We start from the raw sequence: 27,014 nt of genomic DNA, 5'->3' as shown, positions 1-27,014 counted from the left end.
CCAACATGGCGCAGGCAGCAGGTCGCTGATGGAAAACTGAGGGATTTACCCCACCTTCTGGCTTTATTTATGTTTCTCTATTGAGGGCACCATCCGCCGGAGAAAAACTCAATCATACGGGAATCTAAAAATCGCGGATACAGCCTCCGTTGGGACAGGTCCTCCTCCACCCGTCGCAGCGCGTCATGTATGAAGGCAAAAAGACGAAAAACATGTTTTTAACCAGAGCTTTGGAAAAGATCTTGGCCGACAAGGAGGTGAAAAAGGCTCATCACTCGCAGCTGCGCAAAGCCTGTGAGGTGGCACTAGGTCAGTATGATTTCGATGCCTTCATTGCAGTGTTTTAGATGTTTTAGAAATGCATGTGTGGCTAAGTGGCTTTAATCCTGCCGGTAAAGAAACGGAGCAGCTTCGGAAGAGCTGCATGAATCCAGCAGCATTGCGGAAGTTATTCTCATTCTACCTGAAAAACGCCTCGATTCAAACCTGAATCTGTTCTTTTAGTATGAAATGTCGATGTTTATGCTCTCATTGCTTGAATAAATCATATTTAGTACATGCACGAATGAGGAAACAGGTGAAGGAAAGCAGGAACTGACAGGGCGAGTTATTCCTCTTTGACAGGAGGTTCAGAAAAGCCCCTTCATCATTCGGGCGGTGCACAGAATAACTATAATTATTAAATTACAGGATACTTCCATGTGCTTTAAAAGCATTCAACATGAGCCCTTCAAATTAATTTAAGTGCCATTGACGATGTTTTAATATTATTAAATATAAAGACCCACCTGTCATATTACAATAACATTCTAGGCTTTCGTACAGTCTAAGGTTCTTGTTCGACACTGCAAAATTCAAACTAAGATGTCATATCGTTTAAATTCGCGGAAATCTGTTTGCACTATCCTACATTCCCCCAATCACAACAATGACTGGGCAAGATGGAGAGAAACGCAGGTGGAGATTCTTGTTTGCATTTGTGTTGTCGCAAAATGACTTAATTTGCCTGTAAATAAGACAAGGATATATGCTTATGGAGGTTAAACTATATAAAAATGTGTAGAAACGATGCGCAATCATTGTGCCTTGCAGTCACAGCCTCCGCCGAATTGTTCATTTGAAACGGCTCTTTTGAATGAATCATCTGAACCGATTGGAAAGCGTTTGGAAATCACTCGGCTACAATCCAGCGCATTTGATTCAACCCTAATGCTTTATTCGACAGTCCATTGATAAGCGGCTGTATTTTGTGACTAAGTATCTATTTCGCAATACAAAAATAACTGGTTAAACTGGCGCGGTCGCTTTGTGAACACTTTTGTTTTGAGTGATGACTCAAACGAGTTGACGAATCGGTTCATTTGAACGAACTTTCTGAAATAACCGATTCGCTGAAATGAATCAGTCTAGTTAGCGATGGGCGTAACGGAAGTGCTGTGTGCGGGATAGGGGCTGTGCCAGTCTGCAAGGGTTTGTTTGGGATAAGGTGAATGTCTCTGCCTCTGTCATGCATTTCTCATTATCAGTGGTCAATAATGCATACACGGTGGAAGTTGAATTACAGTGCATTATTAAAGAGGGTAGAAAGCAATGGCTTCCAGGCTCCTGGAATCACATGCACTATGCATTGTGCATGCAGTGTTATCAGACGCTTCTTTTTTTACTCTGAAGTGTTAGTCTGGAAAACATTAGGCACAGTGATTTTAATTGGACTGGGATACTTTGATTTCTTTGAAACATCTTTCATATTCAGAGAAATTTAGGGTGTGATTCAATTCACGTACAAGGAGATATGAAGATCTAAAGGACAGCCACAGTCAAATGTAATGGTAGAAAGTTGAATCTATTTCATGCTGCTTGACAAACATAGGGAAAACTTTGAACCATTTCTCTCTGTGTTGGTTAGTGAATAATTTAGATCATATCTAGTGAACTGTGTTTTTACACCACTGACAAAGTTCCCAGCGCATGCTGTATCCTTGCAAATCTGGTCGCTGGCTACTTAAAAGATGAGACAGGCTTACACTGATTATGTATGACTGATACATGTATACAACATTGTAAGATGGGCATGTGAATAATAAATGTGGTAAATGGTTAAAAGAATATTAGCCTATTAGTTGTGTTTGTACCCCTTATGAAAAAGCATTAATCGTAATAGTGAGTCATTTTACAATATAGAGCTTTTCTGCTAAACGGCACAGGATTTGTGGTCCGTTTTGCATATCTAGGATTGCATTTGGCCTTTTTCTTTGATATCAGAGAGAGTTATGACAGCATCTGTCAGTGAACTTTGAGATATCCTGCCGAACCACATTTAATTTTTCACACGCCCCAGTTGAACCTGTGCACTCTGGTTTCATCTACAATTTTTAGCATTCCCTCACTTCCTAATGCTATGTGAACATAAATTGAGGAAGAAAGTTATATCTGTTTGATATTTCTGTAAAAGAAGTCTAGAGATAAGCGTTGCCGAGAAGTCTCAGAAAAAATGTGTCGCTAAAATAAGATGTTTGAAATATTATTCTTTGCATGACTTTTCTAAAGTAAATGTATGCTTTGGGGAAAGACGTTTTTCTGTGTCGCTAAAAAACATGTGATTACTTAAAGGGATAGTTCACCTAAAGATGAAAATTCGGTCATCATTTACTCACCCTCAAACTGTTTTGGTTACCATTGACTTCCATTGTGTGTGGAAAAAAAAAAGCTGTATATAGTGTTATTTTGTCATAATATTTCTCATAATATCTTTATTTCTCAATATCTTCCAGAAGTAAGAAAGTACAGTTTTAGAACAAATTGACGGTGAGTGAGTAATGACAGAATTTTCATATTTTTAATGAATCATCCCTTTAAATAAGCTATCTGCTTTGGATGCCAAAGAAGTCATGACATACGTGGATGTTTCCTTGTTGATATTTTTTGAATGTGTAGTTGGATTTCCTAATGACAGCCTAGATATAAGGGTAGTTTTTTTTTCCCTTAAGTGCAATAAATACTCGTGGAACATGTAAAACAAGTTCATCATTTTCTTTTTTCAGGCAAAACTGCTGTTCAGGCTGAATAGACAGGACCCCGGGGCTGAGTCTGATCCCTTTTTATCTAACCGCACATCAACCTTAACAAACCTCTAGTTTGTCATACAGATTTAGGTCTTGAATATTTTGATGGGCTTAGATTGAACTCTCGTCTGATGTGGATGTGGCATGACTGGCATCGTTAACACATGATTTCGTACAGATTTTTTGGATTTGCTTGGTGCATTAAGGATTTCAGTAATGCGTAATGGCGACGAGACCAAAACTCTTTTGCTCCCTACAGAGCCAAAATTAACAACTGCCAAGCTCCCGTGCAAATAAAAATTGTCTTGCAGGCTTTTTGTCAGGAATGTTGCGTAAATACATGGTTGTGTTGTAAAATAGTTTCAATTTCAATGCGGGAATAAATATTCTTTCCCAGGTTTTTATTTTATTATCTTTGAAAAAAATATCACTGTCCTGATCAGGATTATTATAGTCAACTAAAACTAAAAGTATTAAAAAAAACGTTTTCGTTATTTTAAAATAAAATAAAAGTTAATTGAAATAAAATACTTATTTCAGTTGCCAAGGAAAAATTTCTTATTTTCATTTAGTTTGACTAAAACTTAAGTAAAAATTAACTAAAACTATACAGACATATTTAAAAGACACCATAACGTTTAACTTTAAATAAAATGCAAAATAAAACATAAAAAAAAAAAAAAAGACTTCATTTTCCAGCAGGATTTGCACCTGCCCACACTGCCAAAAGAACCAAAACCTGGTTCAATGACCATGGTATTACTGTGTAATTAGTGTGATTTCATGTAATATTCTAATATTCTAATTTTTCATAAGCTGTAAGCCATAATCATCAAAATTATAACAAATAAAGGCTTGAAATATCTCACTTTGCACGTAATGATTCTATATAATATATTAGTTTCACCTGTTAAGTTGAATTCTTGAAATAAATCAACTTTTTGATGATATTCTAATTTTATGACCAGCACCTGTATATATTTGTGTGTGTGTGGATGGCCGTGTTCGTCCGCCACCACCAAAGAACATTTTTGACCCCTCCAGTGTATTAGCAAAATAACTCTGGTCCGAATGGCGACACATTCATGCGATTTTGTTCCTCAAATATTATTTTTGAACAGAATCTCAAAACTGAATCTTTTTGCAACAGGCTCATCCACTACTTTTAAAGCCTGCACTATCACAAATAGGCTAATTGTGATTCAGTAGACTTTGAATATTCTATGAACTCGCATTGTTTTCAAGAGACCTGTGAAGAAACTGAGAGTAACTAGTTGGATCAGGTGGCCACATTTATTATTTAGCTTTCAGACTGATCCTATATTGCTCACGCCTTCTAACACTTCAGGCAGTTTGGAGTCCTTTCGGCACTTGCTCTATTCATCATAAAAAGTATGGCCCAAAACAAAGAGCACACTTGTTAAAATGAAGTTCACAGCCCAGAACAAAGCTTTTTGTTTTCTGAGTTGCTTTTAGAAGCATAATATATACATTTAAGCCTAATGGTAATGCATTAAAAAAGCTGCCACATTGTGTTCTTGTGGATTTTTGGTGTGTTTTATGCTGTAAAACTATAAATACCCTCAGATTTTTATCCCTTTGGTTCCTTCAAAGAACATGGATGAAATAGTTTTCTTAGAATTAAATTAAATTACTTAGAATTGGAATTAAATGCACAAGGGCTGGCTCTGCTGGTGAGTATTGTTGCTTTGTGGACACATGGTGAAAGAGGTGAATGAATACAATTTTTGTGGCCCTGGGTTTACTGTTAAGATGGTGGGTGCGTCTTTGCACAGACAGGAAAGGCTCAAAAGATATAGAGCATTTCTGTTATTAAGATGCTATCTTAACAGGTTGAAGACTCTGCTAGAGTACATTGTTCTTCTCGTTCCTGAAACCACTAAGGCTGGGGATTGACACAAATTTCACAACGCGATTCTATTTTGATTCACAAGCTTGATATTCGGTTAAATTCTGATTAAATTTGACAGATTATTTTACAGTACACTGCAAATTTTCTCAAGGAAAAAACTATCTCAACTAATGCTGTTGGTACTACATTACTGTAATATTGATGGTTAAAATGAACTGGTTTGTATAAAAACACTACACACAATTACACACAAGGCAGTTTTTCTAATAAAAACATCTACCTAATTATGTTTCTACTCCAATTCGTTTTTTGAAATATAAACATTTGATTGGTGGCTATCATAAAAACTTGATGGATTTTTTTTTTTTTCAAATATAGGCCTATATTGAATATTGAAGAATATTCAAAAATATGTAATGCGTAGGCCTATATTTGCTAGCTCCTCTAGAGTTAATTAGCTGACTAATGAGTTTATGGTCACTGAATGGCTTTTTTGATGTAAATGTAACATTACTACACATAACAAGCTGTTTTATTGACGTCTTTCCGTGGTTGAAACGCTGATTGATCGATTACATGAGACATGATACGGACATCTGTATTTTGTACTGTATCTTTTAACATACCTTCTGATGTTCATTCGTGTTTATGTACTGCTGAAACTAGTAGTAAAGAAGAAGAGATGATCAGTTCATGTGCGCTCCGCGCTGCTGCCAGAGATTGTCTTATATTGGGGAGATGAGAGGGTCTGGGGTTTTAACATTGGGGAAAATGTAATGGCTAACTTGGATCACCAATGTGAGGCACCTCAGCCTATCGTGTAATGGCAGTGAAGTCAGTGTCCGCTGGTCAAGTTTTATGACAGCCAACTATTACATTTAATAGTACACTAAAAACTTAATTGTAATTTAATACATATTTAATTCATTAGAATTTCATGTATTTTTTACCTTCATTCGTTAAAAAGCCTTATATCATCATCATTAGGCACACAGCAGTCATAAATCATTACAATACAAGTCTAACCTGGAAGTGATACAAAGAAAACTTTTTTATTTTCATTAAACAACACAATATTTATAATTAAATGATTCATTTTCTCTTTATTCGTTAAAATGCATAATATCAGCGTCATATGCATACATGCAGTTATAATAGTCATTACAATTCAAGTCTTATCATTACTGGTAAAATCTGAAAGACAAATTTTTACTTTCTTTAGACAATATACGATATCTCTCAATATTACTAATAATATACTACGATAATGCCATAAATGAGTCTTGCCTGTCGCGACATTCCCTTCTCTGCCTTTTCTTATGAAATAACCTTCTTATCATAGTAAAATCTGCATAGTTCCCAACAAAAGTATTGTTTAGTGTAAAACATGTTGAGGATTCGCGGACTGGCAATCGATTCATTAAATGATGCTTTTTCCTCACAAAAGCAGTTTATTCAGTATAGTGAAGCCTCTTCTCCATTGACATCCATTAAAAAAAAAACACACCCGCCGCGTTAGCATTAGCCGTTACGCATTTTTGGCTAAAAGTTGCAGGCTTGCTTTCCAGTGGTTTTGCCGCTGCTTCACTGAGGCGCTATGGTCACACGATCTGTCATGCCACATTAAAGAGCGCCAAAATGGTATTGTTATTGTTCGAATTTCATGATAAAATGGATAGTTTAAAATCGGAGGCTTTGTTTCATATCAAAAGTAACAAAGCACAAAGCTTATTATTGTGATTTATTGGATGCACTACAATGTTCCATTCATTCATCAACTGATAACAGGATAGACTAAAAGATTGATTTTTAAGATTTAAGAATCAATATCGGTTTATAAAAATGAGAATCAATTAAAATCAAGAAATCAATATTTTTTTACCCAGCCCATAAAAAGCCCTGGTTGATGCAGTGCATTCAAATGAAATTAGACGTTTATATAAAAGATCAGGTTTTGGGATGATAGTTCAGCGTCTTTTAGATCTCTTACCAGACACTTTGTTTCATTACTGGGCTTTGTAAATAATGCATCATCTTTCAGTAGCAGTATCTCATTCAGCCTCTGACAGGTGCTGAATTAATCATAATTCTCCCTCAAGCTAATAAGAGACAATACCATTTGACCCCTTATTTCTGTCCAGAATCTTTTAGTGTGTTTGAGATCATTCTGCAGTTACATTGAGGAGTAGGTAGTTATAGTCACTCTAGGTTAATATATCACCCTAGAGTAAGGATGTGGGTCCTTTTGATGACTTGAGTTTTTAATTGTTGGCTTTTGTGACAGATAGACGGCCTCATATTGCAAGGTACCACCCAAAATGCCACTGTAACAAATCACGTTTAGTAGAAAGAAAATAATTTATGTGTTTTGGGTGTAGGATCAATTCTGGCCAACACGTTAACTTGGTAATTAGTCAAAGCACGGAAACCAAAATGAAAGTTTTCATAAAGTTTTGTTCGATAATTGGGTAATATAACTATTTATGCTGTTCAGGGTGTCGTGTTGTCAGGTAATACATTTATTCATTTGATAAGTGAATTCAAGGGATAAGTTAATTTAGTCAGCAGCGAGCGGCCTCTTAATATTTGAGCTGAACATTTTTGGTCATGGTGAAGTGTCTCCACACTGCTGACATGCTTACCTGTTGTAGCCTATTCAGGTTGTGTGCATGAAATAGATGCTGTAGAGCTGCGCGATTCTTGATAAATTGAGAATCACATTTTTTTTGTTTAAAAAATAGAGATCATGATTCTCCCACAATTCTGAACAGACAACTAAATGAAATAACATTTTTCTCACATGTTAATAGTTGCAGTCTATTTTAAAATATTTAATTAATTTGAATGAATTAAAACAAAATTGGAATTAATAATTCAATGACTTACTGATAAAGACTTTACTTGTCTATTCAGCATTTTAAATCAGTCGATTTGTGTGGAATACGTAGATTTGTCACGCTGTTAATGTTCCCCAATGATGGCGGCTCCTGGGCATGCTGAAAATCACGCACGCTCTGTAAAACTGAAATGGCATATGTGACATTTATAAGACCCTTCATGTCAGATTTTGTTGCTGATTTTGATTTGAAATATGTTACTCAGTTGTGAGCTCGGCAAGCAGTTTTTGAGATTTTCGGATTTCCCCATTCAAATAGTTCAGACTTGGTCTTGGATGCCCGAAATATTGTCACTATTTATTATATATTGCTACTCTATTGTATCACTATTGTTAATTATTTACATGTGTTGGCCGATAACTTTAAAATTCGAAAATTCGATTTCTGTCTCAATCATCATTTTAAATGTGGCAAATGCAAGAGCGCATCTTATCTAAACGGCAACTAAAAATGTGTTGGGTGAATGAATTTCATTGTTTTGTTGCAGGAACCACATTCACAGTGCTCTTTTTGTCTCTGGTCAACCTGTGGAATGAATCCATGTGGTTACACACACGCATGCACTTGTTGTCACAGTGTTGGTGTGATTAGTTGGCAGGGCTACACCAGGTCTACCCTCACACCCCATAAATTGCGTTGTCCGGACAACCTCCCTCGGCATTTACTGTGCAGAGCTTAAATTTAATTACAGCTGGGTATTTTCTCTTTCTCCTATACAATGCAACTGTCAATGGCTCAGTGCTCCCTCCTCAAGCACAGAGGACCTGAGCCGGGTGTTTATCTCTGCGGGTGAAAGGAGCGTACTGCCTCCCCTTCCATTGGGGCTCTGCTTTTTGGAAGAGTTTGTGTTCATGTGTGAGAGATGATTTGTGTGTGTTTGGTGGGCAGATGCTTGATACTTCAACTGCGGGCTAAATAGATACATTATGCAAATTTATCTCTGATGTAGTTTACCATCCATATACTGACAGAAGGCCTTCATGATACTTTTATCAAGGAACCAGTGCCAAATTAAACAGTTGAAGGCTACCTGGTCTTGTTGTGAGTATATGCCTTCTAAAAAAAATTTCAGTCAGGTTCAAGTGACCGATTTCATTGGTTTGGAAGCAGAAACTGATAACCATTTTCTCTTTTTATCTCAGAAACCATGGCTGGTTAACTAGCTGTTTATTTTTAAAACTACAGCGTTTTGGCTACAATAATCTACTCAAGTACACAGACATAAATGGCAATGCATTGTAAGAATGCAGTCCAATAGGCATACTGGAGAAAGACTGATATTTAATATAATTACATTCATGTACTTGTATAGCTTTTGTTTCATGTTTAAACAGCATTATTCTAGTGACAAAGTCGATCTAATCTTTAAATGCTCACACTCAAATAGTTCTCAGGCATTCCATTTAGCAGGCTCAGTACCTTTTATGGTTAATACTTACAACTTTACTGACAGGTGGAGGGCAGCCCAGGTGAGAAAATATTTAGGCTTGTTACTGTTCAGGCCTTATTTTAAGATGCAGAATCACTCAACAAAAACAAGTTTGTCTACATGGTTGTGTTCGCACAAAACCTCACCTAATAATGAACCTTACTTAGCCCTAAAGGGCACATACTGTTACCTTAAAATTCACCTTCTTGTTCCCATCCATCCATCCATCCATCCATCCATCCATCCATCCATCCATCCATCCATCCATCCATCCATCCATCCATCCATCCATCCATCCATCCATCCATCCATCCATCCATCCATCCATCCATCCATCCATCCATCCATCCATCCATCCATCCATCCATCCATCCATTCTGTCAGGTGACATATGCACAGGACCAATCACTTAATTTGCGTAAATCCGTCCAGACAAACTAGTGTTCATCATGTTCCTCCATTCTTGACTGCAATGCCCACATCTCAAAATCCAATCAACAACCAATGCATAGAACAAAGTCCTCACCCTACATTTTTTCTTTTTTGATTGCCTAATCTGTTAGACTAGATAAGGTACAGATGCGTACACTCTAAAGGTTTTTAATTAATGACCATTTAAAAAAAAAAGCTTCATTTTACTGAACAAACACAGAGCCCTGCAATTTGCCATGCTGTTAGTTATGCAACACATTCAGGTGTTGTAAATGCAGACCTGCCAATAAGAAGTGGTGCATTCTGATTGCTAAACTTCTCTGCCACGTCCCCATGCACAGAAGCATCCCAATCCCAACCAGGGGGATGCAACAAAAATACTAGGTTTGTAAGGCAAGAGTTCGTTTAAATATTTTCTCTGGTTGTCAAGTGTGCCATCGCGGCTTGAATGTGTGTGCTTTGAAATGGTAATTCATCTGTAGGAGTAAAGGAAAAAACACATTACTGCTCTCGGGTATCAGCAGTCACCGTTGAGAATGGGATTGGGGTTGGTTGCGAAGCTTGGTTTTGGTAAATGTCACCTCTTTTAAACACATTTATGACTGACTATTTGTGCTCCTAATCGGGCACAAAAACTAGGTAAGGATCAGTCCCGGCAAGCCTCTCTTTCAGAACTGAATCTGGGAATGTGTCAAATCTACCCTGCTCTTTAACTGGAGGAGATCAAGTAGGCAAAGTTTTCTAAAAGCCAGAGGGACATGAAAGTCCCAGACATCTTGTGAAGAAGCTCTGTTTGGATGTATCCAGAATGATTCCACTTGAGAAAGAATGAAGGAGGAGAACAACGCTTCAATGAGACCCCAACTTGGTCTCCATTCACAGAGACACCCTCTGGCTATCCAAACGGCTTCTGATTGATTTGTCTTGTAGACTGCAGTTGTTGCATTAGTGTGCACGTGTTGCCTTGGTGTTGATCACATGGTGTGCTGCAGAACTCCCGAAGGACCCCTACTGTTTATCTTTCCTCAGCGATGGAGCTGCAGTGTGTGTGTGTTCAGCAAAACACAACACCATCCTTTCTGCTTTTTGCTTAATTGATGGAACAAACCTCTCCCGGCAGCTGGAGACGGAATTATCTCAGTAAGTTGTTTGCCCAGGTGAGGGTGTCTCAGAGCAATCATCTCATTCCCACCATGCTGTTGTCTAAAACACCAAAGCAGGATACCATTAAGCAAGTATATACATATTTGACGTTTGCTATCGAGATTGAGAGCGAAATAGATGTATGCAATTACAGAGCTCCACTGCAATTATTGCCAGTGTGAAGGAGAGATACTGTCAACGTTTGGGGCTTTCTGCCGTCCTGCTGAGTGAAGTTCCCCATGGTGTAGCTGTACGGAGTGACATGTCACGGCATGCTTTCAGCCCACCATTTGCACCATGAGTGAAAGTAAAGCAATGTCTGCTTCATTAGAGTTGCGACTCCTCCGGAGTTGATCGCCTATATTCTCAGGTAGAACAAGGACTTCTTTTGAGAATTTGTTCCCAACATTCCTGACCAAACAGTCTGTCCCTCAGTTTCTGTTTTCTGTTTAAAGGGTAACTCTCGCCAAAATTGAACCTAGGCTCTTTTTGTTAATCTACTCCCGAGGCGAACTTTGGTGTAAAAGCATAATTAGAATGGAAACGCCACTTTTAAGATTGACCGTATTTTTGTTTTAGGTCAAAATGCCTTTTGAATGGAAGTGCATGGGGCACTTCTGTGATAGCATCAAAATCGCTATTTTTAAAACACTAAGAAGGCTCGACACAACATAAAACTGTGCTCGAAGTATCACCAGGGGCTCTACACATGAACTTGAGCATTGACTACATTGTTTGTTTACACAAAGTTTACTAAAAAGAAAGGTTTTGTTCGACTTACTTTATCAGTTAGTGTTTCCGATGGCTGGAATTTTGTCAGTCCGACAAATCTCCGAAATGCAACTTAATGACCTGACTCCATATGAGGAAATGTCATGAACTTGTAATTTCAATGAAAAGCATGATAACTTGGATAAAAAATGATCTGTGAATTTATATGGAAACAAGCTTTAGGAGCTTTCCATCTTTACTCTCCTCATGTTACGTTGCATTCGGAGATCGACAAAACCTTTCTTTTTAGTAAACTTTGTGTACACAAACAATGTAGTCAATGCTCAAGTTCACGTGTAGAGTCCCTGGTGATACTTCGAGCACAGTTTCATGTAGTGTCGAGCCTCCTTAGTGTTTTAAAAATAGCGATTTTTATGCTATCATAGAAGTGCCCCAAGCACTCCCATTCAAAAGGCATTTTGACCTAAAACGAAAATATGGTCAATCTTAAAAGTTTCCATTCTAATTATGCTTTTACACGAAAGTTTGACTCGGGTAGATTAACAAAAAGAGCCTAGGTTCAATTTTGTCGAGAGTTACCCTTTAGGCAAAGATTTCCTTTAATGTTAGATCCATAGCCTAACGGTTGACACACGTGCCCCAACAAGTTGAGCCTAATAAAATACTTGGGATGATATATTGCTACTAGGGCTGTAATTGTAAACTAAAACTAAAAGTAGTTTTCTGTAATTCAAATAAAGCTGAAATAAAATAAATGATGAAATAGATGAAAAACGTTATGAAAATTAGAAATAAGTTTAAGTATTAAAATTACTTAAAACAAAATAAAGCTATATAGAATGACAAGCACATAAAATTAAAACTTCAACTAAAAATTTAAATGAAAATGGAAAATATAAAAATAAAAGCTAATACAAAATATTAATACATTTTAAAATATTACATAATAAATACTAAAATAGCACTGACTGTACCATAATGGTTTTCAGCAGAGATTTTTTATCGGTATTTATAGCATACCTGTCAACACTCCCGTTTTTTTAGCCCTATCTCCCGGACCCCTCCCGGTTTGTTATTTCTCCCGGGAAACTCCCGTAATTTGCATGGCCCAAACTCCTTTATGAATAATCGGACCAATATGTTTGTCTAATGTTGACCAGTTGCCAGATCTTGTATTAAATGCATTATATTCACACAATCCACACACCATATACAATTTCAATCCGTTTGTCACCTCAACCTGGCAACAAATAACCCAGTTGCGCAGTCGCGGAAAGTTAAAACCCGAAAGCGAGCAAGAAATAAGGTAAAATGGCGGACTTGGCGAGTATTCATGTAACAGTCAGTTATGTTGAACATAAACAATTGAGATGTGTAATAGTGTGTAATATTATAATGGATCTGTGCGTCAGGTCTTAAAGTGACAGCAACGTAATATACCTGCTGCCAAATTATGAGATGCTATTAAAAAAATCTATATGGCACTTTTTTCCCCATGGTATCGGTGTCAAAATTATGACCAATGAAAATGCTGAGTGGCTAGTAACTTTTGAAAACCACGTTACTGGTGAGCAAAAAGGTAATGTCAAGCCCTGTTTATAGGATGTTAAATATTTAATTCTTCATGCTCATTTCCTCTATTTTTATATTTAGATTACCTTTGCCATCATTTAATGATCACTTATTTAATAACACTGTTAAATGTAATTTTGATCAAATCTTAAATTGAATATGTATTTTTCATACTGTGCATTATAATGTTGTGATGCCTAAATTCACTTGTAGCATTTAAAATGATTGGTTTTAGTTTTTTCAGTGTTTTATTTTTCATTTATTTGGATGAAACAGTAAGGAGATTGTAATCGTACCATCAGCGACTCAATCACTTGGTAATCACCCAGAGTGAACGAACGCAGTCATCCTAGAGCCCTGCTGCATCAATTATTTTGTTACAGGTTTGGTTTAGATTGATTATGTTAGTGTCATTGCTTGGACTGGAGTGAATCATGGCTCTGTGCAGTTTAGGTGATTGTAGTATCATAGTTTGACAATATAAAAAAAAAAAGTGTTTGTCCTTAGAGCAAGATTATCGCCGAGCTGCCATCAAGTGCATCCCGAGCTAATACATAATTCATACTGGTGGTTATGAGTGTTTATTTTATCGTAAATCACAACTGTTTCTGTAACATTCTCTCACAGATGCTTTACACCTGCATGTGACCATGAGAAAAAGGTAATTTGGTAAATTTTGTGTTTAAAGCACCACTACAGCCATGCACATCCAAAAAGATGTCTTCAGCCATTTTGTCACATCTCACACTTTTTTCAATCATTGCCTAATGTGAGACTAATTAGTTGACTAGTCATTCAGGGGACTAGTTAATTTTGAAAAATATGTAGTTTTACACATCCCCAATATATGACATTCAGCGTAATCTTATTGTCTGTTGTGTTACACATTCTCGTTCTCATTCTTTGGCAGCTGAATACAGTAGGCCTGCTTGAGTCTATTTATTTTCCCATGGCTATGTGGAATGCCGTGTGTCCCAGTCCAGGGATTCACAGAAGGTCTGGAGGCCCTGCTAAAGTCGACGGGTACAGAACTGCATTGAAATCCTCAAGACCCAGAACTGTATGAACTCTATGGAGTTAACAGAAGGTTTATTTATCACACTTTTTCTTTTGGAAATTGTGAGTGCTGTGTGGCACAGTCAGATTTCATCAGTTCTTTAAAGCTGATTGTAACCGAAAGAAACTTAATTATGCAGTGTCATAATATGTTGTCCCAACTGTCGGCTCAGAAAGCGTGGGTGCTGGCGTCGTTTCAAGGGCATAATGGTGCCAACTGTTTGAATGCACCAGTATGGCGTACAGTAAGGCCGTGTTTTGTGCTACTCATCATATTTTAAAGATGTATAGGATGTTTGTAGCCTGATGATTAAGCAGGAGGCATGGCTGCAAGCCGAATTCCTGTTTACTTATTTTTAGTCCATTATCGAACATTTAATAATGATCACAAATGCATGTTGAATAGGCATATATGTAAAATACAGTAGGATAGTGTTAAGTTCTATGCAGTTAGTCTCATTATTTACTGTATGAATATATGCTCTAACATTCAGTTTGGGGTCAGTAAGATTTTTTTTATTATTATTATTTGGAAAGAAATTAATACTTTTATTCTGGTGGATTAAATTGATCATAAGTGACAGTAAAGACTTTTAAAATGTTACAAAATATTTCTGTTTCAGATAAATGCTGTTCTATTGAACTATATTCATCAAAGTATCCTGAAAAAGAAATGCATCACTGTTTCCACCATAAAATATTAATTGTATTATTTGTATTATTCCACAATCAAAGGAAAACAATGTTTTCAACACTGATAATAATACGAAATGTTTCTCGAGCAGCAAATCAGCATATTATAATGATTTCTGAAGGATCATGTGACTCTGGAGTAATGATGTTTAAAATTCAGCTTTGTCATCACATGACACAATATTTTGAAATGTATTAAAATTAGGGATGGGGCCGATCCGATCCAGTATCGGTATCGGGACCCGATACCAGCGTAATTCACGTATCGGATTTTCCCGATCCAACCTGCGGAGATATCCGATATCCATGAGTCATGTCTGCGCTTTAATGTTGTCTGCTGAAATGACTCCTAAAGTCATTCCCGCCGGCGAGTCTGCTAGCTGGCAGCAAACTGCGGAATGGATTTCCTGAACGGAGGCGCGGCTCAATGAGACACAGAGTCATGAGAGAAATCCGTTCCGCAGTTTGCGGCTAGCCACATGTCCGCTTTGTGTAAATACTTCACACTGGAAACGCCGCAGAGCAAGACAGCTAACGTTAAATGCAATGTTTGCAAAGCCGTGATTCAGAGCTCTTTAAAGCTCCCTCGCGTCGTACAACACAGCGAACGCAATCAAACATTTAAAAAAGCACCACGTTACTGTGCGTTCACACCAAACGCGAATAGCGCGTCAAATTCGCGTCTAGTTGGACGCTTGAATATTTTGAATCCATTCGCGCATCCAGTGCGAAATTGACGCGCGTCTGAGGTGAAATCCGTCTGTTCGCAAGATGCTGATGTTGATCGAGCATTCATCGAGAGAGTTACTGCATCGGAGCGAGGATCACCCTTCAGATAGTGTGTGTGTGTGTGTGTGTAAGCTGTTTACACTTGCACTTTTCTTATATTTCAAGACTCTAGTATTTGACATTTTGTGAATGTAATAAATATTGACATTACAATCAATTTGAAACCCTTAAAGTTGCATATTTGTTTTCAGAATGGGATTTTTCCTGTTAACAGTATTTTCAGTTTTTTTTACTTCCTTTTCTGACCTTATAATTTACCTCAAGTTGCCTTTTGGGACATACATGCATACATACATACATACATAGCCTACATACATATCATACTTGCATGTTGAGAGAAGTTTATTTCAGCATCATATAAAATAAACAATAATGATAACAAAAATATTAAAGCAAACACAGCTCTGGTATCGGAATAGTATCGGTATCGGCCGATATCTAAATTCAGGTATCGGGATCGGATCGGAAGTGAAAAAATGTGGATCGGTGCATCCCTAATTAAAATAGAAACCAGTTATTTTAAATTGTAACAATATTGTTACAGCTTTTACTGTATTTTTGATCAAATAAATTGGTGAACATAAGAGACTGCCAAACTATCAAGACTTTGGCATTTGGTTGACTAAATTCCTGTTTATTCAATGACACACAAGATTTCAATTTTTTTTATTAATACTGTTTAATTAATGCATAATGAGTGACTGCATTCCCGTATATGCAGTGTCACAATACAACACATTTCTGAAATGTGATTAATAAAATTATTTGATTACATAATTAAAATTATGTTCATAAAGCAGTTCATACTTTTGCTACAAAGCCAAAAAAGCCTTTAATTTTGGTGGGATCTCTAGATGGGATGCTTTTCTGTAAGGTTTTCCTTTACAATTCAGCTGTGATGTGGAGATCGTGATTTGTTTTCCTGGATTTGTTTGCTCAAGCTCAAAGCCTTTCTCAAGGTCAGTTTACTGCTTTCTCTGAAGATTAGAAAAATAAGTGCATTGAATGGACCTAATGCAATAGATTGATAGGATAAATTTAGACCAAGGGTGTTTTGAGTATTGAAATTTCAGGTAACACAATACATGTTGTGGCTCTCTGCGAAATTATCATGTTGCTATGGTTTCCATGTTTCACCAGGGACAATCTACCACTAAAACTGATTAAACGATCTACATCCTGCACTGCAGTGAACCCATTGACTACAGCTACTTTAGTTTAATCAATCCAGTCAGAGACCTAAACTACACAGTAAACCAAGCTCGTAGAAGAAAAGGTTCTACATAGAACCTTAAAGGGTTCTGTCAGGCGCTTCATATATATACAACCTTTTAGGCCCCATCATGGGGCCGTACCCACCATTGAGGTCCCTGAGGTCAGTATTTTTTCCGCAGTGTAAATAATAAAAGTTGTGAAATAATTGCATAATATTAACTCTACTTTGGTGCCGCATGAATATTGCACAACGCCAGGATAACCGACCTTCTCATCTGAGCTCCCTCAGCTGTCTAACACTGCTCGTCAATGTAAAAATGTTCGAGATGACCAATCAAATTAAAGTAGGTGGGCTTTATGTTCAGTAAACGGCCATAAAATGCGAAATAAGATGTAGCTGAACAAAACGTTTAATATTGGCAGCTGCCTACGATAGAAATGTCCCACATAAACTGTTGTCTCATTATGCCATTTTTAATTGAAATTATAGCTATGATTTACGTGAAACATTTAATTTAATTCGTAACGGTCAATGCGACGAGACAAGGAAACCGTTTTCATCATATTAGGCATAGGATTAATAATGAATGTGTACATATTGTGAATTACTTTAAAGGGGTCCTACTATGCCCTTTTATGAAGTGTTGATTTTGTCTTATGAAGTGTTGATGTTGATATTGTGGTGGGCGGACACAAATAAATCAATGTATGGGAAACACTGTCTCCCTTTGGAGTGGACTTTGAGCTTTGTAACCTTGCAGATCTTTTTTATGCTCAAACGGCAACATTACACACTAACTAAAGTTGAAAAAGTGAAAAAGAATAGTAGGACCCCTTTAGTAAACTTATTTACCTAGCTTTCCTGGTATAGCCTAGCCTTCTGTAAATTAACTTAATTGTCTAAGAAAATGATTTATAAAACATAAATATCAGTTGACCCTATGTTTACTTTCTTCACTGACACTGACGAACACGTATCAATCAAAGCTCAGCATTGGGAAGGAAAGAGATACAGGGCAAGATAAGGAGACTGAGAGAAAAAGAAAGGGAGAAGGTGGAGATGAGAGGGGAAGAACAGATATTGGCATAAATTGTGCTACTGCCTACTGACAGGGTTTTAAAGCTATGTTATCCATTTTATTTGGCCTTCAGTTCAAACATCTTAAAAAGCACACAAGGAAATAAACATTTTCTTAAGGAAGCACATCCGAAAATCCGAAAAAGCAAGATCAATTTTGGGACCTTGGTAATTTTAAAACCCTGCGTACGGCCTTGGTAAAACTATCAAAATAAGAAATAAGTAATGCATTTATAAACTAGCCGACGTCAATATTCAGCTAGTTGGACAAACTTCAACTAGTCGTCCAATGTGAGCAATCTCGATTTTAAACCTGGATGTCACTGTGTGTAAATTGGGAAAAGTTACTAATGTTAGCTCTTTGCTTTCAAAGTTTAATTAGACCACTACTGTTAAATTTATATAAAATGCTAAATATAGCTAATATTGCAGTATGGTTCCAGCTACTGTATATCCCTAATATTTTTGGAAACACTTGCAGAGTGATGGAGAATGATCTGAGTGTAAGCAGACACCAGCGCTCAATATTCTGTCCATGTTTGTAGGCAGTTTAGTGTGTTGGAGGGCTGTCTGTCAGCAGAGCGTGTAGATGTCATTATGCTGCCATACTCGTCATTGTTTACTGCCGAGAGGAGGAAGGAGAGTGCTCTTTCTACAGTATTACATTGTTCCCGTGCCGAGCACTTAGTCATTCATGACTGCAGCTGCTTGCTGAGACCAGAGGGGCTTGTTCAAAATAAACAAATTCAATCCAAACTACTTTCTAGACACCAGCACAGATTGTAGTCAGATTTTCTGACCTGTGAGTAGCGGCACGACTGACGCGTGTCGGCGCAAAGTGCTTGTATGCTAATGAATCCAGGTGTTAAAACTGATTTAAAGCTTAATTTGTGTAATGTTGAACCTTTCAGAAGTTTGCAGGGAGAACCTCCGACTCTGGGCCTCTCGTTAGTACATTTTTGCAACACTCTGAATGCATTTCTGATGCAGTTAATGACTGGTTTCAGAGGAAGAGGTGTTAAAGGGTCCACACGTAATTAAATTCTTTAGTGTTAGCAGTGAAAATGGCTCTCGACAGAAGGTTGTTCTGGTAGTCATGTAAATGAAGGAGCTGTCTTTGTGTTTGGTGTCATTGATTGAGCCCTTGCGTTTTTTGGATTATTACATTTTTGGGTTGATTTTATTATGCCTTCAACTACCAATAATAGGATGGATGGATGGATATTAGATAGATAGATGAAAGAAAGAGAGAGAGAGAGATGGATGGATGGATGGATGGATGGATGGATGGATAGATCTTAGATAGATAGATCTTAGATAGATAGATCTTAGATAGATAGATCTTAGATAGATAGATCTTAGATAGATAGATCTTGGATGGATGCATAGATAGATAGATATTAGATAGATTATTAGATATTAGATAGATCTTAGATATTAGATCTTAGATATTAGATAGATCTTAGATAGATCTTAGATATTGGATGGATGGATGGATGGATGGATGGATGGATGGATCGATGGATGGATGGATGGATCGATCGATGGATCGATAGATAGATATTAGATAGATAGATCTTAGATATTAGATAGATATTAGATAGATGGATCGATACATAGATATTAGATATATATATATATATATAGATATTAGAAGATAGATAGATAGATAGATAGATAGATAGATAGATAGATAGATTAAATATTAAATTAAAATAACTAAAATAAACTCAAGGAATGTCAGATTTAAAACAATTACATTGTAACATTTTCAGAAAAAAAGAAATATATAATTATATAAAATACTGTATAATTAAATATAAAATCCTATACAAATATTTTTCTTAATATCTTTATTTAATTATTCTTTTTAAGACCATGCATATTTGCATAATGCTATATTGTATCTTAAGCTTCTCTTGAACTTGTGTTTAACTGGCAGTAGACAGTAAACAAGTCAACCGTCTGATTAAGTCTGTGTTTAAAGCTGCTTTCAATTCAACCGCATTAGTCCCTATGGGGTGCTAGTTTATTTGTTTATTTATTTATTTATTGTTTACTACACTCCTGTGACTGTTTTCTTTTTTTCTTTTGCAGAGGAAATCAAGGCGGAATCTGAGAAATTAAGGTAAGTCGATATCTTACGCCACACTCCAGCTGTTGAGATATTGAACGTGTTTCAAATCTTCCTCCATTGTTGTCAGGTTCAATGCTTGTAATGCAGCGTTGACATTTTCCAGAGAGTAACCACACGCGACACCTTTGTGTTTTGGCTGCTGCCCTGCCCTCATTGTGATTTGTGAGTGTGTGCTCAGTGCCAGTGAAAAACAACCTCGCAGCCTGTGTTGTTGCAGTGTGCTTGGAGACCTTGCTGTGTGACTAGGAAACGGGAATGAGACGTTCTGTGCTCAGGGCTCTCTGCAGGAACAGGGTAGCCCGTTCCGAGGTCGTACCTCACCTCCCTCAGCCCTTGATCTCAGACAGATCTTAGGACGGACAGCATGCATTTACCTTGCATTTCACTTCCATGTCCTTGTCTTTTGGTATTTCTCCCCTTTGTTGCTTACGGATTTCTGTTGGAAGCAAGGGGCACTCCTTCCAAACAGTGCTTCTATTTTTAGTACTATTTAAAAAAATTATAATTGAAATACCATTTATTACAGCAAAACTCTTTTGTGAATATGAATCTTTAATTACACTTTGTCTTAGACACTTAAACTTAGTGTGTCAGATGTTGGTTCAATAACCGAACTGATGGATTCATCGAGTTATTTGTACTGATTCGTACTGATTCAATGTGCTTTTGCATAATTCATAAAAAACAGGCCATTAAAAGTGTATATTTAATAATATTAATATTTGAGTTAATATTGAAATAATAATGTAATATATGTTGAAATATTACAATTCATAATACTTGTTTTCAGCTGCCATTACTTCCGAATCGGAAACTTCAGGAATCGGTTTAAATGAAAACTTATTGATCGCCTAACTTATTGATTCTGTGAGCGCGTTTTAATGTGATTTAAAAACCTTTTCAATCGCAAGAAGATGCGAAAGAGAACCCAATTCTTTAATAATGTTTGACATTTTTATTAGTTAGTCAAGTTGTTTTTTTGTGTGGTATTTTTGTTAAAACCATATAAAATGTTAGTGCTCTTTAGGATGTTTTTTTCATGGAAATCGAAACGTTTTGCCAAAAGACACATTATAAATATGTTTGATTAAATGTTTTTTACCTTGCTGGAATTGAAATGGGAATTGATAAGCAGAATCGGAATCAGAGTTGATGATACCCAACCCTTGTCTTTAGTGTCGCCTTCAGAAATCATTCTAATTGGCTGATTTGGTGCTCACTGCGCAATAAACATTTATTTATTTTTGCTGAGTACAATGTTAGCACACATTTGTCGATTTTGTACAATACAGTGTCATTCAGCAGGTTTTATTTTGGGGAAATTCTTCCTTTTGGTGATATTTATCAGGAACATTACTGTTCAATGCAGGTTAAGCTCTATCGACTGCATTTGTGGCATAATGTCGATTAACACAGAAAATACATTTCTCTGGGCCCCTGAAATTCAAGGCTTTGAAAGTTAAGGAACCAACATTTAAAGGGTTAGTTCACCCGAAAATGAAAATTGTGTCAATTACTCACCCACATGTCGTCCCAAGACTTTTCGTTCATCCTCGGAACACAAATGAAGATGTTTTTGGTGAAATTTGAGAGATTTCTGTCCCTCTGTTGACAGCTGTGCAACTACCACTTTGACGCTTCAAAAAGTTCATGAAGAGATCGTAAAACGAATCAAAATGAATTGGGCGGTTTAGTCCAAATTTTCTGAAGAGACTTGACCACTTTATATAATGAACAGATTTAATTTAGGCTTTTATTCACATATAAACATGAATTAGCGAACATAAACAGAAGCTCAGCCGAACCTGCTTGACGTTCGAGAACAAATTTCTTGCGGAAAGCTCAAACATGATGCGTAACACACACGAGAATGAATCTCACTGGTTCTCGCACATCAAGCAAACGTGCTTGAGCTTCCGTTTACCACAACTGATGTGTGAGTTGATGAATGTTTATATGTGAATAAAAGCCTAAATTAAATCTGTTCATCAGAAAATTTGGACTAAACCGCTCAAGTCATATGAATTAGTTTTACGATCTCTTTATGAACTTTTGAAAGTTGCTATAATTGAGTAACTAATTTTTGGGTGAACAAACCCTTTAAATACACACTGTTAGACTTTTACATATTAACATATAAGCTATATAATACAATAATAATACAATACAATCACCATGCATCATTAAACCGTAAAAAGAATGAGCTGGAAAATTCTGATTTTTCTCTTACCTCATAGTCTTCCTTTGTCAAATGCATTACGTTTTTTACAAATTGAAGCACATAAAAAAAAAAAAAAAAAATCAGGGGAAATCAGTATGCCACAAATGCTCTCATAAGATCTTAACTTGTTATCTTTTAAAAGAGCACTAGATGATTCTCTCTTCCCCAGATGTCCCGCCGTTGCACGATGCTTTCGGGCTATTTGTGCTCAGCCTGATTACCAACTTGGTTTAACTCTATAGCAATAAGAATCCTCTAGAGGGTTTGTTTCGGCGAGGGCAGAGAGAGAAACAGGCTAAATGAGAGATGTGTGAGGTAATCTCTGGACCCGGTGGATCTCTAGTCTTTTCCCTTGTAGCCTTGCTACAGCTCAATTTATGTCAATTATAAATATGAGCTGGCTAATCCCTCCACAGACAGATTAATGAGATTGAATGAAGGAGAAGGGAAGAGAGGAGAGGAGGGGAATAGAGCCGAGCCGATGGGAAGAGGTTTATTATACTGTAGCAGCCTCCCGCTGACTCAGCCTGAGATGGGCCAGCTAACTACGACCTCATAGCCACAGCAACACAGCGCGGATAAAGGGAATGTGTGTACTTTTTGAGTTAGGTCTTAAAAATAAAGGTTCTTTATTGGCATCATTGGTTCCATGAAGAGCCTTTAAAGGGATAGTTCACCCAAAAATGAAAGTTCTGTCATCATTTACTCACCCACAAATTGTTCCAAACCTGAATGAATTTCTGTCTTCTGCTCAACACAAAAGAAAATATTTTGAAGAATGTCAGTAACCAAACTGTTGTGGGGCACCATTGACTTCCTTAGTATTGGAAAGAATATTCCTACGACTTTTTTTTTTTTAGTTTCGAATTCTTTTTTTTAAATGTAAGAAGTTTTCAAATATTTTCTCAAGAACATATTTTTCTTCTTCTAGAATATTTTTTGTTGGTATAAATATTTATGGCGGTTCTTGACGAAAACTCACTGATCCCTAGTAGTATTAATATGTATTATATGTAGTTAGTGTTAGGTTTAAGTGCTTAATATTTGTAATAACCCAATAAATGAATTAAACATCTAACTTGTCTGGATTTAAGACAAGTTGGGGGTTTTCCTAATTGTTTATTTACAGGAAATCAAATTCGTCATAAGTTTTGTCTTAAGAACAGCCTAAAAAGAAAGAAAGACAAGAACATTAAGAAATTTTTCCAAGAGTACATTTTCTTACATTTATTCTTAAGTTATTATCTTGTAAATCCTTTTTAATGAGTCAAAAAGAGCCCTGAACTTGTTTGTGAGTTAGTGGTTTTAATCACTCACTTAGTCAATGAATCATTCAAATTCGTTATTGAGGTCACAACTGACTTTCTAAACCACAAATTATTTTTGGGTTATATCCGATCCTGCACTCTTTTCTGTTATTTATACTTTAAGTTTGTGAAACTTAAATCGGTCTATTTCAGTCTATTTTAAGAGTTATATGACCACTTGTAATTAAAGATACATAATAAATTACATGTTGGATTCAGCCTTAATCAACCATGCAAAACACTCTAATCTCGTACATAGCACATAGTACACATAGCACATAGTACACATAGCATGCAAATGCATCCCTTCCACTCCTTTGCTCTCTGTCACTCTCTCTTTTATCATGTCCCTTTAGTGCTCCATTTTCCTCTTCATCACTCGCTGTCTCTCTACTCAACTCCATTCTTTTATCTCCCCCTTCCTCCTCCCTGTGTCCCACTGCTCTCATCAACTCGTCTTACTGAAGGAAATCGTAATGCTCCGTCCTAGCTAAAACACAGCAGTCCCAGCTTAGCCTGGCGCCTCTCCAGCTCCAATGCTCAAGTTGATACAGTGGCTGAACATAAAGCTAGAGTTTGCAGTCTATACAGTACCTGCCTTAATAGAATGTAATATCTTAAATGATCTTAACTTGAGAGCTTTTGTCAGCTTACATTGATGTGCAGTTAATTGCAATATATTCAATGATTTAATCAGCATATCACATAGTTAATTTGGTTAAAATGATTGTCAGCCTCTGTTCAGTTAAACTGATTAACGTCTTTATTTTTGTTTTGTAGCCCACCGGCTGGGGACAACAAGTCAAGTTCCAGTACTCTGCCGCCAATCAAATCCAAGACCAACTTCATTGAAGCAGATAAATACTTCCTGCCGTTTGAGTTGGCCTGTCAGTCAAAATGTCCGCGCATCGTCATCACCTCTCTAGACTGTTTACAGGTCAGCGCCTTACAACAAACTCATGACAGGATGCTTCTTATGATGGGGATGTTTCATCTCATACGCTGTGTTCATGATTTTTCAGAAACTCATAGCATATGGTCACCTGACGGGGAGCGCTCCAGACAACACAACCCCAGGAAAAAAGCTCATCGACAGGATCATAGAGACTATATGTGGCTGTTTCCAAGGGCCACAGACGGATGAAGGCGTCCAGTTGCAAATTATAAAGGTCAAATATTTTTATGGGTGATTGCTCATAAACATGTGGAGCAAATAATGCCATGTTTTGTTTTTTTTAAATTCAGAAATGCTCAGGGAAACAATGCTAGCTGTAGGGAATTTGGGTGATGTTCATACAGAAAAATCAATATTGTACATCTAGAAGGTATATAGGAAGTAGCTTTAGTAAGATAATTATTAAACATGTATTATTATTATTATTATTGTAGAATAATAATTGATAAATTTTTTAAAAATAAAATTAACCAGGAGTAGTATGATGAAAATAAAAATACTGCAACCAATGCACTAGAACACTTTCACATTTCACATCTCATCCTAAGGTGAACATTAAAATTATACAGAAAAACAGGAAAGTTTCAGCAGAAAGTAAATGATTGAAATACAAAGGATCAAAACATTAAAAATAAACTTGTATTTAGAGCAAATAAGCATGTCTTTTGTATTCGAGTATGTAGTAGAGCTGCACGATTCTGGATAAATTGAGAATCAATGGTTTTGTTTCAAACAGAGATTCAAATTCTCCTATGACTCTGAACAGACAACTAAACAAAACAACATGTATTTTACTAGGTTCTGACAACATGTTAAAGGGTTAGTTCACCCAAAAATGAAAATTCTGTCAGTAATTACTCACCCTCATGTTGTTCCAACCCCGTAAGACCTTCGTTCATCTTCGGAACACAAATTAAGATATTTTTGTTTAAATCTGAGAGCTGGATCACTCCTCCATAGGCTTCTAAGACATTATAACTTGCTGGCCCAGAAAATGTATTAAAGACATCGGTAATATAGTCCAAGTGACTACAGTGGCTCAATCTTAAGTTTATAAAGCGACGAGAATACTTTTTGTGCGCAAAACCCCCCCAAAAATAACGACTTTATTCCACTTTTCATTTCCTTCTCTCTGGGCCTCGAGTTATTTCACGTAGTATAACTGCGCAGCGCATCTGTGTTGTACGTCACACGTAGGCTCACTATTGGCCGACGCTGGTCATGTGTGTGATGCGTGTGACGTGCAACACAGACGTGCTGCGCTATTACACTACGTGAAATAACTCGAGGCCCAGAGAGAAGGAAATGAATAGTGGAATAAAGTCGTTATTTTTGTTGTTTTTTTGCGCATAAAAAGTATTCTCGTCGCTTTATAAACTTAAGATTGAGCCACCGTAGTCACTTGGACTATATTAACGATGTCTTGAATACATTTTCTGGGCCAGCAAGTTTTAATGTCTTAGAAGCCTATGGAGGAGTGATCCAGCTCTCAGATTTAAACAAAAATATCTTAATTTGTGTTTCGAAGATGAACGAAGGTCTTACGGGGTTGGAACAACATGAGGGTGAGTAATTACTGACAGAATTTTCATTTTTGGGTGAACTAACCCTTTAAAGTCTATTTATAATTTGAATGAATGAATAAATGATTCAATAACTCATTCATAAATACTTCACTTGTTTCATTACTAGATTAGAGTTGTCAAAAAGTACTGACTTTGGTACCAAGTACTCTATACTGGATGAATCAGTGTTTTTTGAACAAATGTCTTAAATGAATAATTCAATGACAAATACATTTTTTAACAGTCACTTGTCGCTGGTGTACAAATGTAATCGATACATTCGTTATTCGAAGAGCCATGTTACGTTCTAAACGTGATTTACTTTATGTTACTCTTCTGTAGACATCAGTGTTTATATCCAAATTATATCTTCTGTGATAGTATGAACACAGAAATAATGATACAGTGTGGCTGAAAAGACTGTTTGTGAAGCGATTTCATAGCTATACATGACATCTGCTCTCTCTGGCTCAGTGGCGGCACAAAGCGCAGATTTGAATGATCGGGTGTGATTTTGTCAAAGGTTTAATAGACACAGGCGAATCGTTATTGTTCAGAAATGAGATTACGTGAGTGTTTGAATCCAGATCGTGATCTTTTAATGGTTAATCGTGCAGCTCTAGTATGTAGGTACATCTCTCTGATTCTTTGTGTAGAACTGCCCTAACCTGTAGTGCTCACATTTCCCTAGCGTCATTTGCCTAAGCTATTGTTTAACAAATCTCATTGTGGAATGTAGAGTGGCAGGACAAGCACGGCTCCTGAAAGCTGCTGAATTCCTTCATACGGCCGCATGTCAAGCCTAATCTGTTTGAACTTTACCGAGATTCCTGCAGCTAAAGTAATAAATAATAACGC

General features: G+C 36.8%; 1 protein-coding gene across 4 annotated transcripts in view; it reads left to right on the top strand.

Moving 5' to 3' along the window:
• The window catches only part of arfgef1 (ADP-ribosylation factor guanine nucleotide-exchange factor 1 (brefeldin A-inhibited)), a 56,885-nt gene continuing 29,871 nt past the window's right edge, over positions 1 to 27,014 (top strand). For all 4 annotated transcript variants that reach the window (XM_084102942.1, XM_084102941.1, XM_084102940.1 and 1 more), the window contains exons 1-4: positions 1 to 309; positions 20,069 to 20,099; positions 24,417 to 24,573; positions 24,659 to 24,805. In XM_084102942.1, coding sequence (XP_083959068.1) covers positions 186 to 309; positions 20,069 to 20,099; positions 24,417 to 24,573; positions 24,659 to 24,805 — 459 coding nt within the window. In that variant the 5' untranslated portion in view covers positions 1 to 185. The remainder of the gene's footprint in view (positions 310 to 20,068; positions 20,100 to 24,416; positions 24,574 to 24,658; positions 24,806 to 27,014) is intronic.

The sequence above is a fragment of the Abramis brama genome (genome assembly GCF_963993115.1).
Source record: "Abramis brama genome assembly, chromosome: 24".
In the NCBI taxonomy this organism is placed as follows: domain Eukaryota; kingdom Metazoa; phylum Chordata; class Actinopteri; order Cypriniformes; family Leuciscidae; genus Abramis; species Abramis brama.
The sequence above is the reverse complement of the archived record's forward strand: the minus strand, read 5'-3'. Positions and strand labels throughout refer to the sequence as shown.